The sequence below is a fragment of the Gorilla gorilla genome, chromosome 11 (genome assembly GCF_029281585.2).
Source record: "Gorilla gorilla gorilla isolate KB3781 chromosome 11, NHGRI_mGorGor1-v2.1_pri, whole genome shotgun sequence".
Classification (NCBI taxonomy): Eukaryota; Metazoa; Chordata; class Mammalia; order Primates; family Hominidae; genus Gorilla; species Gorilla gorilla.
In genome coordinates this window covers 76,798,617-76,811,660 of record NC_073235.2, presented here as the reverse complement: position 1 = coordinate 76,811,660, position 13,044 = coordinate 76,798,617, and the positions used below count along the sequence as shown (strand labels likewise).

Here is a 13,044-nt window from a genome sequence, read left to right as displayed (position 1 = left end):
CGAGGGCCATTTGACGGCGCGGGGACCTAGGCATTTCCAATTCACTATTTTGCATAGATCAGCCGTCTTTGAAAAGGAAAGGAGCAGTTGTCTTCCATAACATTAAAAAGCCTAGTTATCAAATCAAGTGCTTAGTTTGGGGGCTTTTTAAAACGTTTACATTTTATCTCAGGTTGCCCTTTACCGTTTGACATGCAAATTTGGTGCAGTTAATTTAGACAATTAAAAAGATCTTCAAGGGAGCTTTGTCACAGAGAATATTTGGAGTTTTCCCCGCGGACCAGCTGAGATAAAGTTGGCCAGAACAAATGATGTCTAGGAGATTAATTAGATATTTGATAAGACATGAATCCCTAATAAGGGAATACAAGGCACAGGGGGCTGCTGTGTGCTCTAAGTCAAAATTAATAACATTTAACAAGATTTTCATTTAGGCATGAAATGTCTTTTCCGGGGTATTGACTCTAGCGATTTATTCCCTTGAGTTGCCTTCCAACATACAGGGCCTTGGGAGCTACAAGACTTCTTTTTTTTAAAGCGTTTTCCTTTCACAGATTGTTTCTAAATCACTTTTTAAAAACAAACAAACCCACCAGAGTTTTCTCTGACCCCTCCCAGAGGTTTAGGCACCTCCCCAATTAAAGCTGCCAAGGACCTTTGCATTTTTTAGGCGCTCCAGAGTTTTAAAATGTCACCTTTTGAGAGCCTTCACATTAAGTAATACAACTACACGTCCTTACAACCCAATTTAATTTATGTTGTTGATATACAAATAAATAATTTTGACTTCTCAAAAACGTATATGTAGTATGGCTTTTATAACCCACATAAACTTTACATTACCTACAACTAACATTAAGGGAATTTTTTCCCAACCGAAAAAAAAATCGACTCACGAAAAGGTTATTGAGGGGGAAACAGGATTTTTAAAAAAGGAAATGTATTGTTCAGAGTCCTTTAATAATACCAAAATGAAAATATGATGTCGAGATTTTCTTGATACAGATAAACGCATTTAATTTCTTTAGATGACCTTAACTTACGTGTTTGTGAGTGAAATGATAACTCAACATTTTAAATATCTTTTACATATATACTGACTTTCACAAAGTGCATCAGAAAATTAAAAAAAAACTCCCTGAATTTCAGGGATTCACCCAAAAAAACTCTATTCGAATGAACATTTACAAGAAAATAAAAGAGAACACAATCTTTTGAACCCTATTTATACAGATGTTATGAAATACAGAGAAACTGTCGCTAGACTTCCAGTTTAATTTCTCACCTTAAGCCTTTTGATGCTTCCTTTTTTAGGAAAAAAGTCTCATTGTAAGTAGATATCAGGCAGGACTTGGAGCATTTTATATATAATATAATCCAAACAAAGGGTGTTTTTATCGGTCCCGTTTGTTTTCAAATGTTCTGACAGTCCTTTGCTGGGTGGTGGCTTGTTTTTGAGAAAAGGAAAGAGACGGGTGTTGGAGGGAGGTGGACAGTGGGCAAAGAGGGAGCCTTTCTATGTATTGCTCTTCGCTCGAGAAGTTTGGGCGAGTGGTATGTGTGTGCGCGCGCGAGTGTGCGTGCTTGTGGTTGTAGGTCTCCGGTGTATGTGTACGTCTGGGAGTACAGTTTTTAAAGTGTTTGTGTCGGAGGATGGTTCGCTTTTGTTTCCGGACCACGCGTTCGATTCTTATCCGGGCGCGGAAGGCGAAGGGGAGCTCCTCGCACAGCGGCAGAACCGCAGCCCGGGAGCCCCGAGCGGCTCCACCTCGCGCCCAGCCCGGGCCCCGGGGGCGTCACTGAAGCCCCTGCCCTCCCGCCCCCCGCTCGCTCGCCCTCCGAACCTCTCGTTCGTTCTCGGTGTCTCTACTCGCTTGCGTGCTCGCGCCTCTCGCCCGGCCTCTAAGAGTCGTTGGGGCCAGACGCTGCTTCCTTGCCTCCCGCGGAGGCCGCCGCCGCCGCCGCCGCCGCCACTGCCGCCGCCCGGGCGGCACTGACGCCGGAGTCATGCAGGATGAGGTCGGGGGATTCGGAACGGGGCGTCTCCAGGTTGCTGGCGTCCGTGTCACTGTCGCTGCCCTTTTTGCCCCCGCCGCCCCCGTTGTGCGTCTTAATGTGTTTGCTCAGGTGGTCGCTGCGCATGAAGCGCTTGTTGCACACCGGACAGGCGAAGCGCTTCTCGCCCGTGTGAGTCCGCAGATGCCGCTGCAGCTCGTCCGAGCGCGTGAAGCGCTTGCCGCAGAAGAGCCAGTTGCACACGAAGGGCCGCTCGCCCGTGTGCCAGCGCAGGTGCGCCTTCAGGTGCGACGTCTTCCCGTACACCTTGCCGCAGCCCGGAATGTGGCAGCTGTGCAGGCCCTTGCGCCGCAGGCTCGCCCCGGCCGGGCCCAGCCGCTCCGCCTCCTGGCAGTTGGGGCAGTCGCAGGTGGCGCGGCCCGAGTAGCGGCGGGCAGAGCGTGCCGAGCTCCCCCCGGCGGCGGCAGCCGCGGCGCCCGATATCATGGCGCTGGCGGCGGCGGCTGCCACGGCGGCGCTGGAGTCCGAATAGGAGGGCAACACCGGCTTGAAGCCGTCCTGGGCCAGCAGGTGCTGGCTGGTGGAGAGCAGGTGGGAGGCGGCGGCGGCGGAGGAGCCGAGGCCCGTGGAGCTGAAGGCCGAGTGCGTGAGCGAGCTGAAGTCGGGGTTGTAGGTGCCCAGCTGCGAGTGCAGCGAGGCCTGGGGGGCGCCCGAGTGCAGCGAGCTCTGGAGCCCCCCAGCGGGGTTCTGCACTTCCAGCCACGAGCCCGGGCTGCTGTGCACGTCCCACCACGACGACGCCGCGCCGTTGGTCACCTCGCCGGCCGCCAGCGTCGAATGGAAGCCCGACTTGTACCAGGACTCGTACGGGTGCGCCATGCCCACGCGCGGGTACAGGCCGTCGGCTGCCGTCGTGTGCACCTTGGAAATGAAGGCCGACTGGCCACCCGCCTCCTGCGGGGACACCCCGGCCGCTGCCGCCGCGGCAGCCGCCGAGTTGGAGAAGAGGCCGCCGTAGTCGCTGCTGAAGGCGGACGACGTGGGCGACGTGGAGGCCAGGCAGAAGGCGCTGTTGGCGGCGCCCGAGCCGCCCGCCAGGCCGCCCGAGCCACGGCCCCCGGTGGCCACCGCGAAGCCCGAGAGGCTGGAGCCGAGGTTGCAGCTGGACGAGGAGCGCTTCCAGGGGTGAAAGCCGCCTTTGGCGAAGGCGCTCGACTCTGGCAGCGTCGTCAGCGGGCTCGTGTTGCCGATCTTGTTGCAGGTCGCCGCCAGCATGGCCAACGGGGTCGTTCCGAAGCGCGGCTCTTCCTAGAGTGGGTGGGATGGGGGAGGGAGCAAGGAGGAGGAGGGCAAGAGGAAGTGGGGGAAGAAACAAAGTGCACCCGTGAGCAGCCTCGTCCCCTGCGGCTGCTCCCGGGGGGTCCTGGCTCCCCGCCTCGCGCCTCCTCCCCACGCGCCCGCGGAGGAATCGCCGCACCGGGCGCGGGGCAGGGGCGATCACCGGGGCGAAGGTCCAGGCGCCGGAAAGTTGCACTTCGCTGAGGCTATAAATCAAAGATGCCTCCGTGTTCCCCGCTGCAACCCTGCCTACAACCGGACTTGGGTTGTCGCCGTAAACCGGCTCCTCTCCCAGAAGACCCCAAGTCGCCCTTCGGGGTGAAGCGCGAAGGTAAACACAGAGACCAGAGACAACAAACACCGGGTGAGGGCGGAGGCGGCCGAAACAGCAGCCAGGGACGGGCGAAACTTGCAGCACTCCCAGGGTGGCTACGACTTGACTTTTCTTTTTTAATAGAAAACGTTTGGTTTTAAAGTTTACATACACACAAAAACAGCGATTATGAAAACAATAATCCGAGGATAAGCGGCCAGAGACAGATTTCAAAGTCACGGGCGAATTGGGGAGCCGCGGAAATGTAAATGTTTATTAGCGTGACTAGATGGACTGCAAAACGATTAAGACTGTTTTCTGGAAACACCACTGTCGCATAATTGCAACAAAATCCCCAAAGCAAGGCGGGGGATGGGGTATAAATCACGAGGGGAAGAAAAGAAACCTCTAGCTTTTTTTGAAACCAAATGAAAAAGGACTTGATTAAGAAGGCCTTTTCTTGCAAAGGAATCTGCTGGGTTCCAAAAACTTGGGGAAAAATCAGTCCCAGAAATGTGGAAAGTGCTAATAGAAGCTGAAGCTGCAGTCTAGCAGCAACAGTTTCTCCGGAGCCGCAGACCCCAGAAGCCATAACGAAAAATTACTCCGGTTAAAACAAGCAAATGCGTTGCCGCGCTTGCGACTTACCCCGAGTATAGACGTGGCCATAGCAGGTCTCTGGCTGCGCAGCGAGGCTGGGAGCGGGGCTGAGCCTGGCGGCTGCTCGGAAAAACTGCTTGGGTCCCGCGCGGCTCCCGCGTCCCCGCGCTCGTGCCGAGCGGACTCCAGGCTCCCGCCGGCTAAACTCAGCCTAAGTGCGAGGAGCACCCGCTTTGAAGTGCCGCTGGCTGCGCCTCTCGCCCAATGAGGGCGCAGGCAGAGCAGACGGGAGCTGCCCCGCAGCCAATCAGACGCGCCGAGGGGCCCGAGCCCGGGCTCCCGGCGCGTGCCAGTCAAGTCGGCTAGCTAGGGCCGCGGGGGTGGGGGGGAGTAGTGGGGGATACTTGCGGGGGGGGGGGGCGAGGGCGGGCTGGGGACTGAAGAAATTACAGTGCAATTAAAAATTTACACTCACGCACCAAGCCAGGTTTAAGTACTAATGAAACCGAGCCACAAGCACCCCCCCACACACAAACCACCCCGAGATGTTGCAAGTTAGGGCTGACAGTCCTACTCGACTCCCCACTTGTAGGAAAGGAGGCAGGAGGGGAGGAGACACCCAGACACAGCCCGCACCAGCAGGGCCCAAGTGGAGACGGAAATGTCAGCCCTCACTTTGTGTGTCCAGGCTTTTGCCTACAGAACACAACTTCAGCTTGTATCTATCATTCTTGCTTGTGATTTTTATCATTTTCGTGTGTCTTCTACCCAATTCCTTATTCCTCTAGATTCAATTTCACTCTCACAGTTATACTGGGGAGGGGGCGCGAAGGGACAGCTCCTCCGAGAGGAGCGAAATAGGCCTCTCTGTACAGATCTACATCCACAGATTTGTTGGGAGGGCCTGGAGCCTGCTGCATCCCGCCATTTCCCCCCAGCGGTGTAAGTGACTTCCTAATTGTCGCTCTGGCCTCTGACCCGGGGGGTAATACAAGTGCCACTCACGCTAGAGGCTTCTGGTGGTAATTGAGGGCACCCTTTATACGGTTTCGCCAGCGCTTAGATACCAGGTTAACCCAGTTGTCAAATATGACTAAACAGTGGGATGTGCTGATTATCTGCCGGGTTTTGCTGGGGGCTGGCATGGGGGGTGGGAGGCATCAGCCCATACAACACGCTGCACGAAGCCGCTTATTTTCTCACTGTAACAACTTTGGAAACAGAGACCGGCGCGAGCGGCGTCCGCCCCCACCTCCACCTCCGCTGAAGCTGCAGCTTGCTCGGCTGTTTGTTTAACCCGGTGAAGATTTGCATGTCGCGTTTCATCCTGGAGTGGAGTTTTCTTGTCCCAGCTCCAACCCACTCCCATTCCAGACCACCAGGGCCTAGAGGCTCGTCCGTAGGGCAAGTGCGCTGTGTTAAGAGGTGGGCTCCCCCTTAGTGCCCTGCTTTCACGGACGCGCCCGAGAAATCTCTCCAGGACTTTCACCCGAGAGGGCGGAGGACCAGGCCACACGTGGGCGCTTCCACATTTTGCAGGCTGGAAGCATCCTGAAGTCCTCCCTGGACCTTGTCAGTGTGAAAAGAGGTGTCCTCAAACAGACCAGGGTGCGTCTTCGAGTCCCCCAGCAACCGCTGACCTGCTTGTTTTTCTCTTTCTGAGCCCCGCTTTCTCTTTCTTCTCCAGGGTAGCCAGAAGCTGTTTTTGAACCAGAAATACCAGCGCCCTCGGGCAGACCTGGGCACTGGTTTTAATATAGCACACTCCCCACCAAACCCACACCCTGCTTCTTAGGAAAAAAAAAAAAATTAAACTACCAACCCCAAACCCTCGGGTGCAAACGACGAGTTGTCGCGGAGCCGGTGCAAGTGACAAGGATGTGGAACTGTGCCTCCCGTGTTTTCTCTCCTCTTTTGCAAGATCTCTTGACCCAAAAGTACGACCAGAGTGGCGCTGCTCTCGGCCCTGTGATGGAGCCTGGGTGCGTCTTGGCGCACTCCGTGGGTGGGGAGGGCTATGTGGGTCGCTTTCTTGGATTCATCTTAAAATACTTTGGCTCAGAATGGTTTTTTTTTTAAATTTTATTTTTTTCTCTTTTTTGTTTAAGGTGGCGAAAGCACCAAGGAAATTATGACAGAGAAAGAGAAGGGACAGAGGAGAAGAGAACGAGAAGGCTCGTGTGGCTGTCAATGAAGTGCTGTGCCCTGGGAGACTGTAGGGGAAATGGGGGTGGGGAGGTGTGAAAAGTCCCTGAGGGACGCTGGGTGGAGGGCTGAGGAGAAATCAGGCCGCCTAGAAGAGCCGGAAAGCCCAGCAGGGGGACCCGGGGGCCGTTCCCAACAGGTGACTTCTGCCCTGGAAGAAGACACTGGTTCTCGGCTTCCCATAGAGTCTCCGCGTAGATTTACTAATAGAGGGATTGTTAAGTGGCAGCGAGGCGTTTCCGACTCACCCTGTGCAGCCGGGGAGGAGAAACGCAGAGGTTTCCCCCGTCCACCTCCTCCCCCACCCCCAACACACCCTCTCCTTAAGGAAACCTGACAAAGTAATAAATAAGACAATCCGAAAAGCCACTTAGCACTAGTGACATTTTCAAGCCAACCATTTAAAACAGTTCTCGCAGACACCTCGGGCTCCGGCGCCCTGCTCGCCTTCCTCTTCTCCTCCTCCCCTCGGATCCCCTCCCCTCCCCCTCCCGCCGTTTTCCCCGTAGTTCCAGCTGTCAGACTCTAGACGTGGGCACTCGCATATTCCTTTAGATACACGCGTCTGCATCACAATAAAAGTTAGGGAAATCTTCCAAACGAACGCAGGCAAACACCCGGGCCACTTCAACTCTAAGGTGGGGCCCCAAGGAAATCTTTCGGAGGAAGTCCAGATTTTTTTCGTCTGACAGATTTTTTTCATCCTCTAAAAAAATCTAGTTTTTAAACAAAGATCAATGTGTTATGCTAAAGTGTTGAGCTGACTGTTAAAACATTTGGGGAAATAATGACAATGTAACAAAGGCCTGGTTTGGAGTGAATCATCACCCTTTTAAAAGTTAAAGCAATTTTCAGGAGAATAGCTTTCAGCAAACGCTTTACATTATTCAAAACGGCCAAATAATGCTCTATTATAGCGCCTGAATGCTGCCAGTCAGCCCCTAAGTGCAATTTGTGCAAAGGCCCCGGTGCCTTATCTCCACTTCTTTATAAAGAGGTGAATATAAAACAATTTCTTCCAAACCCAGACAGAGAGCACGAAAATTGCTTCCCTTTCTGCAATCAGGGCAATTTAACTGGAGTGCAATTAGCACTATTAAATGTCGATTCTGCATAAACAAATCTGACTGAGCAGCGAAAGTGGGGTGAGAACCTCATATACACTGAAACTGATTTTTTAAAATTATGTATCCGGGTCCTTTACAATTGATCCGTGACGTTTTCATCTTGGAATATATTTACATCATAAATACACTATGGTTAAATCAACATAATTTTTTTGCAAAAAAATTCAATACGATTCCTAATAAAGAAGAATAGGGTAATTAAAGGGAAGAGTTCACTTCCTTTGAACAAATATTGTTTCTCTCATCTTGCCTCTCCCGGGAGCTTTGATCTGAGCAACTGCTCAAGTTGCTCTGTTTAGCAGGCAAAGCCAGGGAAACAATTCGGTCATTAGCGCTAATCGGAAGGATTGGACCTCCTTCACAGGTCCAATAGCCACAGATAAAATGCTTCTTCCTGATGCCCAGGAAGCGTAGTGGCGACTGGGAGGACCAGTTATTTTCTGAATAACTGGATATGTAGCAGCTGGTTAAATATTAGGTGGCTGCCCAGTCTCCCCGGAGCTTTGACCTAGCACAGAGTCTAGCAGCGGGTATACACCACTGGGGTGGGGTGAGGTTGGGGTGGGGTGAGGTGGAGTTAGGGGGACTCCGGAATAAGGTTGAAGGGGAGGCGTTAGGGGAGGAGGAACGGAAGGTGCTCGCCTTGGCCAGGCTGGCTGCAGTCAAAGTCTGGACCACCGGGACCAGGAGGCGGGGGTGGGGGTGAAGGGAGCCCAGCCTATAAAAAGCATTTATCTGACCTGTCCTCCCAACTGCCTTTATTTATTTGCAAAGCCACAGCGCTCCTTTTTAAATCATTTGTGCAATTAATTATGCTTTTCATTTGCATGATCTTCACTAGAGCAGTGATTATCAGGTCAGCACGGTGTGGGAGTTGCGGAGATACATTAATAACTTGAGTTAAAAAAAGAAAAAGCTGCCCTTGTGTACCAATGTTGCCTGCCATGAGCAAGGGAGAAGGAAGCCCAGGAAGGTCCATAGTGCCTGTTGAGTCGGGTGAATCCTTTCCACGGTTGGTGTCTTGTCAGTGGTGGGTGAAAATGAAATACAGCCTTTGATTAGCAGGGAATCTTTTATAGTTGACACATATTTATATTTTTTAAAGCACCAGTTGTTGAGATCAAATGGATAGAGAAAATTAATTGAAAATTGAGGAACTCTCCCACAGTTTCTGTTAAGCTTTCCTTTAATATTTGTTCTATAATGTCCTAATTCCAGCCCAACCCTTGCAAATGAAAGAGCAAGGAAGATTCAATAGGCCAATGGGACTTTCATCTTTTTTTTTTTTTTTTTTTTTGTATCTCAGAGGCGTCACTGCTATTTAGCAGTGGTAGAAGATGCAAATCTTTCTTGCCTCTGTAGGGTCTGCTGAAGAAATTGAAAACCCCTAGTCTATTAAGTACAGTCCAAACGTTTGTTACACAACTAATTTTCTGCTGTTAGATGTATCTGGGCCATATATTTTAAGCTTGCCTCTATGTGTTTATCTGAGCCAAAAATGCATTAACAATTAAGGGAAAGACTGGTGTGTCAAAGGAAGGAAGGTGACTGTAGACTGTGTGATGATTTTAATGACTGCAATTATTGGAAGATTATTCAACAAGCATCATAGATTTGTTTACTGCATCACTCGGAAACTATAGGGGGCCTATTCAGCTTGGGGTTTTACTTTCCTCCCTCCCTCACCGACTACCACAGAAGGGTCTTAGACCTCAGCAAATGTGGCATTCTGTAGTGGCTTTCTTCTTTTTAAGAGCATCTCTTCCAAAATGATGCACATGTATTGTCTCAGCCAACTCTAATGGAACCACCTTTGGAGACACTAAAGCAATTTTTTTACGTAGACCTGAACTAATATCAAGAAAAGCCAGAGGCCAGAGGATTCTGATCATTACTCAGCTTCTCATAGCCAGGGTACCAGTTTCCTCAGTTTTACCCTTTCATAGGCAGATTTGAGGAGGCTTCCAACTCTTTCCTTCTCCATCCAGGGCTTGGAGAAGGCACTACAACCACAAGATGTTAAACAGGAGTGTAGGCATACCTCCAGGACACTCTGGGATAAAGGATGGCTTTTCCTTCCTTCCCTTTAACACACCCCTCCCCCATGTTATTTACTATCCCAACTCCTGATGATGCTAAAAATAAGTAAGTAAGAAGAAAAGGTATGGCTAAAAGCATATCAGTTTGTGACTAAGGAAGTCTTTACTGTAAATACAGACACAGGGATGCAAGTAAGGAAAGTTTCTTGCCTGATATTAACAAAATGATCCTCAGTCCACAGTAATCTATAACTTGTGGCATGGGCTTTGCTCATTAATCAGTGACTGATTTGGAAGGGAGATTGCGGGAAAAATGAACAGCAAATATCCCCACTAACACCCCCTTTCTTCCCTCCCCTGTAGAACTGAGACCGGAGCGACCATGCCATCTAGATTTTCTTCCTGGATTCTGTAGTCGCCCAAACTCAGGCTTAAGGTGGACTTGGCTGGAACCTTCCCTCCTCAAATCTGAGCCTGCAGGAGTCTGCAAGTGGCAATTAGGAGACTATTACAAGCCATTAGATTGATCAATGTACCTTAAACAATGCGAATGAATTATATGACTGATTTATACGGGGAAGAAAAAGAAAGCAGTGGGGGAGGACGATTTCATCTCCTTTACATCCACACGCTGTTCTGGAGAAGAACCGGGCCCAGCCTCTAGTTCGTCATAGCTTAGAACCACCCGAGCGATTTATCTAGAAAACTTTTCGAGCAAAGACAAGGTCCTCTCGGCTTGTCCGGTGGGTGGCGAGGTGCACGTTTTCTACCCCTCTCTCCGCTTCCTAAGAAAGAGCTTAGAAAGACCAAGGCCCCGAGGGGCGGCGGAAGGTCACAGCGACGCCACTCCGCTAGCCAAGGACACCACCCGGAGCGGGCCCAGCTGCCTCCTTCCCTAGAGTCTGTCCCCAGAGAGGGGGAGGACGACTTACATATTTGTTTAACCGAGTGTTGGAGAGCTGCGTGGCCTCCTAATTACGTCAGGAACACAGAACCATCAGCCCTTGAAGTTTCCAGCGAGACTTCGGAAGGAGCGGCGACCCGGCTCCAGGCGCGAGATGACGCGGGGGGTGGGGAGGGAGGGTACTCCGTGGAACGGAACTCCAAGCTAGGGCTGGCGGTTCCAGCTAATCTATCTGGCGAAGACAAAATTACAACAGAGCTGGAGCGATCAAAGCAGGCCCCCGCCCCCCACCCCCACCCCCGCCCGCCCGCCTTCCCTGCCCAAAGTCTGTTTGTAGTTGTCTCCTCGGCTGCAGACACACTCGTCCATCTTCTCACGACAAGGAAATTCCTGCCAGTTTTTCCAGAGCCTGCAAGGAGAAGACAAACGCACTTCACCCGTCCCAGAGGAGGAGGATTCCCTTTGTTTAACCTCCTCCTCCCACAGTCGGCCTTCAGCTCTGAAATGGGGGAGGGGGACAGGGGACGGAAAGACCCTGGGCGGGGAAGGGCGGTTATAACAGAACCCCGGGTCCAACTCTGCCTTGCTGGTCCCTCCTCTTCCTCCTCCCTCTTCTCTTTCCAAGCTTCTCACTCCCTCCCTCTCTCCCTCCCTCTCTCCCTCCTTCCGATCTTCTAGATCCTCTTCCCACCCAAGTCCTCTCCCGGGCTCGCGCGCCCAGAGCCTGGGCAGGCGCTGTTTATTTCCCGGCCTTCGTGGTTTGGCGGGAAAGGGCTTCGTCCTGGCTTGTTCTTGAGTGTCTGGGACAAATCCTTTTGTTTGTGTCTAAATGTGGAATGAGAAGCCTTCCAGGTTGATAATGGGGCTCAGACAGAAGAGGGAAAGAGCAGAGAAGCAACATGCATGTGTCTTTTGCAGCCAGTATGCGATGTTAGTCCAGGGTTTGGAACCCCTTCCAGGTGGATCACGGTTTCACACACACACCCAACTGTGCTCATCTGTCTTTTATTACCCCATGTTCCACTCTCCTGGGTTCTTTTCTTAGTTCCTTTCAGCCCTCTCCTTCCTAGAACCTCTTCTCAGAACCCTACGGTTCAGTGAGAGGGTGAGAAAAAAAGATACATCCTAAGACTCCCCTCGAGGAACGAGGCACCCCCGTGACATATCCGGAAACAGGCCAGCCCTGGGCCGACACGTCCATCCTTTCTTGATTTCGGCCACTGTAGAGCCCAAAACTGACAGGCTGGACTTTCCTGTCACACCTACCGATGTCAAACCCACGCCCTTCCAGAGTCCAGATGGATACTCTCCGCCCTGACCCGCTTCTTGGAACATTGACTGAAGGGTATATACATAGGGGTAGAGGAAGGCTCCGTGCACTTTAGACACGTGCGCCTCCCCCTCGCCCCGCTGCCACATGCAGAATGTACACTGATGACAAACAGACACACTTACCAGGGCACATGCCAGCGGCGTCCATCCTCCTTCCCGGCCAGGCATCAGCAAGCGAGACGGCCTTGAGGCAGGTGCCATCGCCACAGGGAGAGTGGCTCCGAGCTCCCGATGTCTCCCTGGGAGTCGGGGCATTCAGGTACCCCAAAGCCAGTTTCGAGCCTCCCGGGCGGGGTGGCCGAAGACCTTGACGAGGCTGGGCGTCCCCCTCCGCCTCCCGCTGTGCTTCCGCGCCGCTTCCTGCTCTGCACTACCTCCGCCGCCGCAACTGCCCAGCGCCCCTCTCTGAGAAGCCCTCTGCCCGCTGCACGCAGCCCATAGGTTCCGCTACATCTGGGATGCATTGCCCCTTAATTGTCAATCCCATTATTGTGATCAAGTGAACGTTGCTAATCTCTACATTTATTGTTTAGGTAAATAGAGGCTGCATTTAATCAATATGCAGGGCCCCAGCCCTCGCAGCGCCAAGTAACTTAAGTCAACGGTGAAGATTTCAGTGTGTGCATAATTACAGAGCTCGCGGAATCATCGGTCCAGCTCAATTCCACGTCTCTTCGCCGACCTGGGGGAGGCGGAGGAGGGAATGGGAGGAATCTCCACCCTCCAAGGGGTCGAGGGCCAGCTCCTTCAGGGCAAGTAAATGACTTCGTGGAGGCGACACCGCGCGCCTGGCCCGCGCCCTCGGCGGAGCGCCCTGTGAGCGCGGGGGCCTGAGGCGGGACTGGGGACTGCCCCCGACTTCCGAGCGGCAGAATCTGGCGCTTGGCGCCCCGACTCTACAGCTTCTGGACCTCTCCCCTCCCAAATTTGCCTCAGGAAGGAGGGTGGTTCTCCTTTCGGCAGGTCACCGGCAGGCGGGAAAGCGGGGGCGGGGCTCTGGAGGTGGGTTGCCCCAAGTTCGCGACACCCTGCCCCAGCATGCAGGCTCCCTCCTCTCCTCCGCAGCTGCGGGGAGCAGCAGGCTTCCTTGCCCGCGGGGAACTCCCAAGAATGCCACGATTGGGCGCGCAGAGCGCGGGTTATTTGCGCTTCTTCTTAAATAGCTATTGT

The 13,044-nt window shown here is 52.6% G+C and overlaps 1 protein-coding gene and 1 long non-coding RNA gene across 3 annotated transcripts; both read right to left on the bottom strand.

Annotated features, from left to right (window-relative positions):
• Nucleotides 1-732: 732 nt before the first annotated feature.
• On the bottom strand, nt 733-4,475 carry SP9 (Sp9 transcription factor). The gene is made up of 2 exons (XM_004032816.5): nt 4,316-4,475; nt 733-3,324 (listed from the first exon to the last, which is right to left on the bottom strand). Exons 1-2 carry the CDS (start codon nt 4,334-4,336, stop codon nt 1,903-1,905), a joined length of 1,443 nt encoding a protein of 480 aa, XP_004032864.3. The 5' UTR covers nt 4,337-4,475; the 3' UTR covers nt 733-1,902.
• A 3,867-nt stretch (nt 4,476-8,342) lies between these two features.
• Nucleotides 8,343-13,027, bottom strand: LOC101126834 (uncharacterized). Of its 2 annotated transcripts, XR_008677373.2 has the most exons (3): nt 11,998-13,027; nt 10,571-10,951; nt 8,343-10,434 (listed from the first exon to the last, which is right to left on the bottom strand). It is a non-coding gene; the product is annotated as an uncharacterized lncRNA (long non-coding RNA). The 2 variants fall into 2 exon arrangements; XR_174023.4 differs by lacking the exon at nt 11,998-13,027 and having other exon boundaries at nt 10,571-11,630.
• Nucleotides 13,028-13,044: the final 17 nt, after the last annotated feature.

Bases quoted from the DNA above. Each gene is read 5' to 3' on its own strand.
- SP9 (XM_004032816.5), bottom strand. From the start codon at position 4,336: ATGGCCACGTCTATACTCGGG. The intron at 3,325-4,315 runs GTAAGTCGCAAG...CACCCACTCTAG, and splicing joins TGGCCACGTCTATACTCGGG to GAAGAGCCGCGCTTCGGAAC.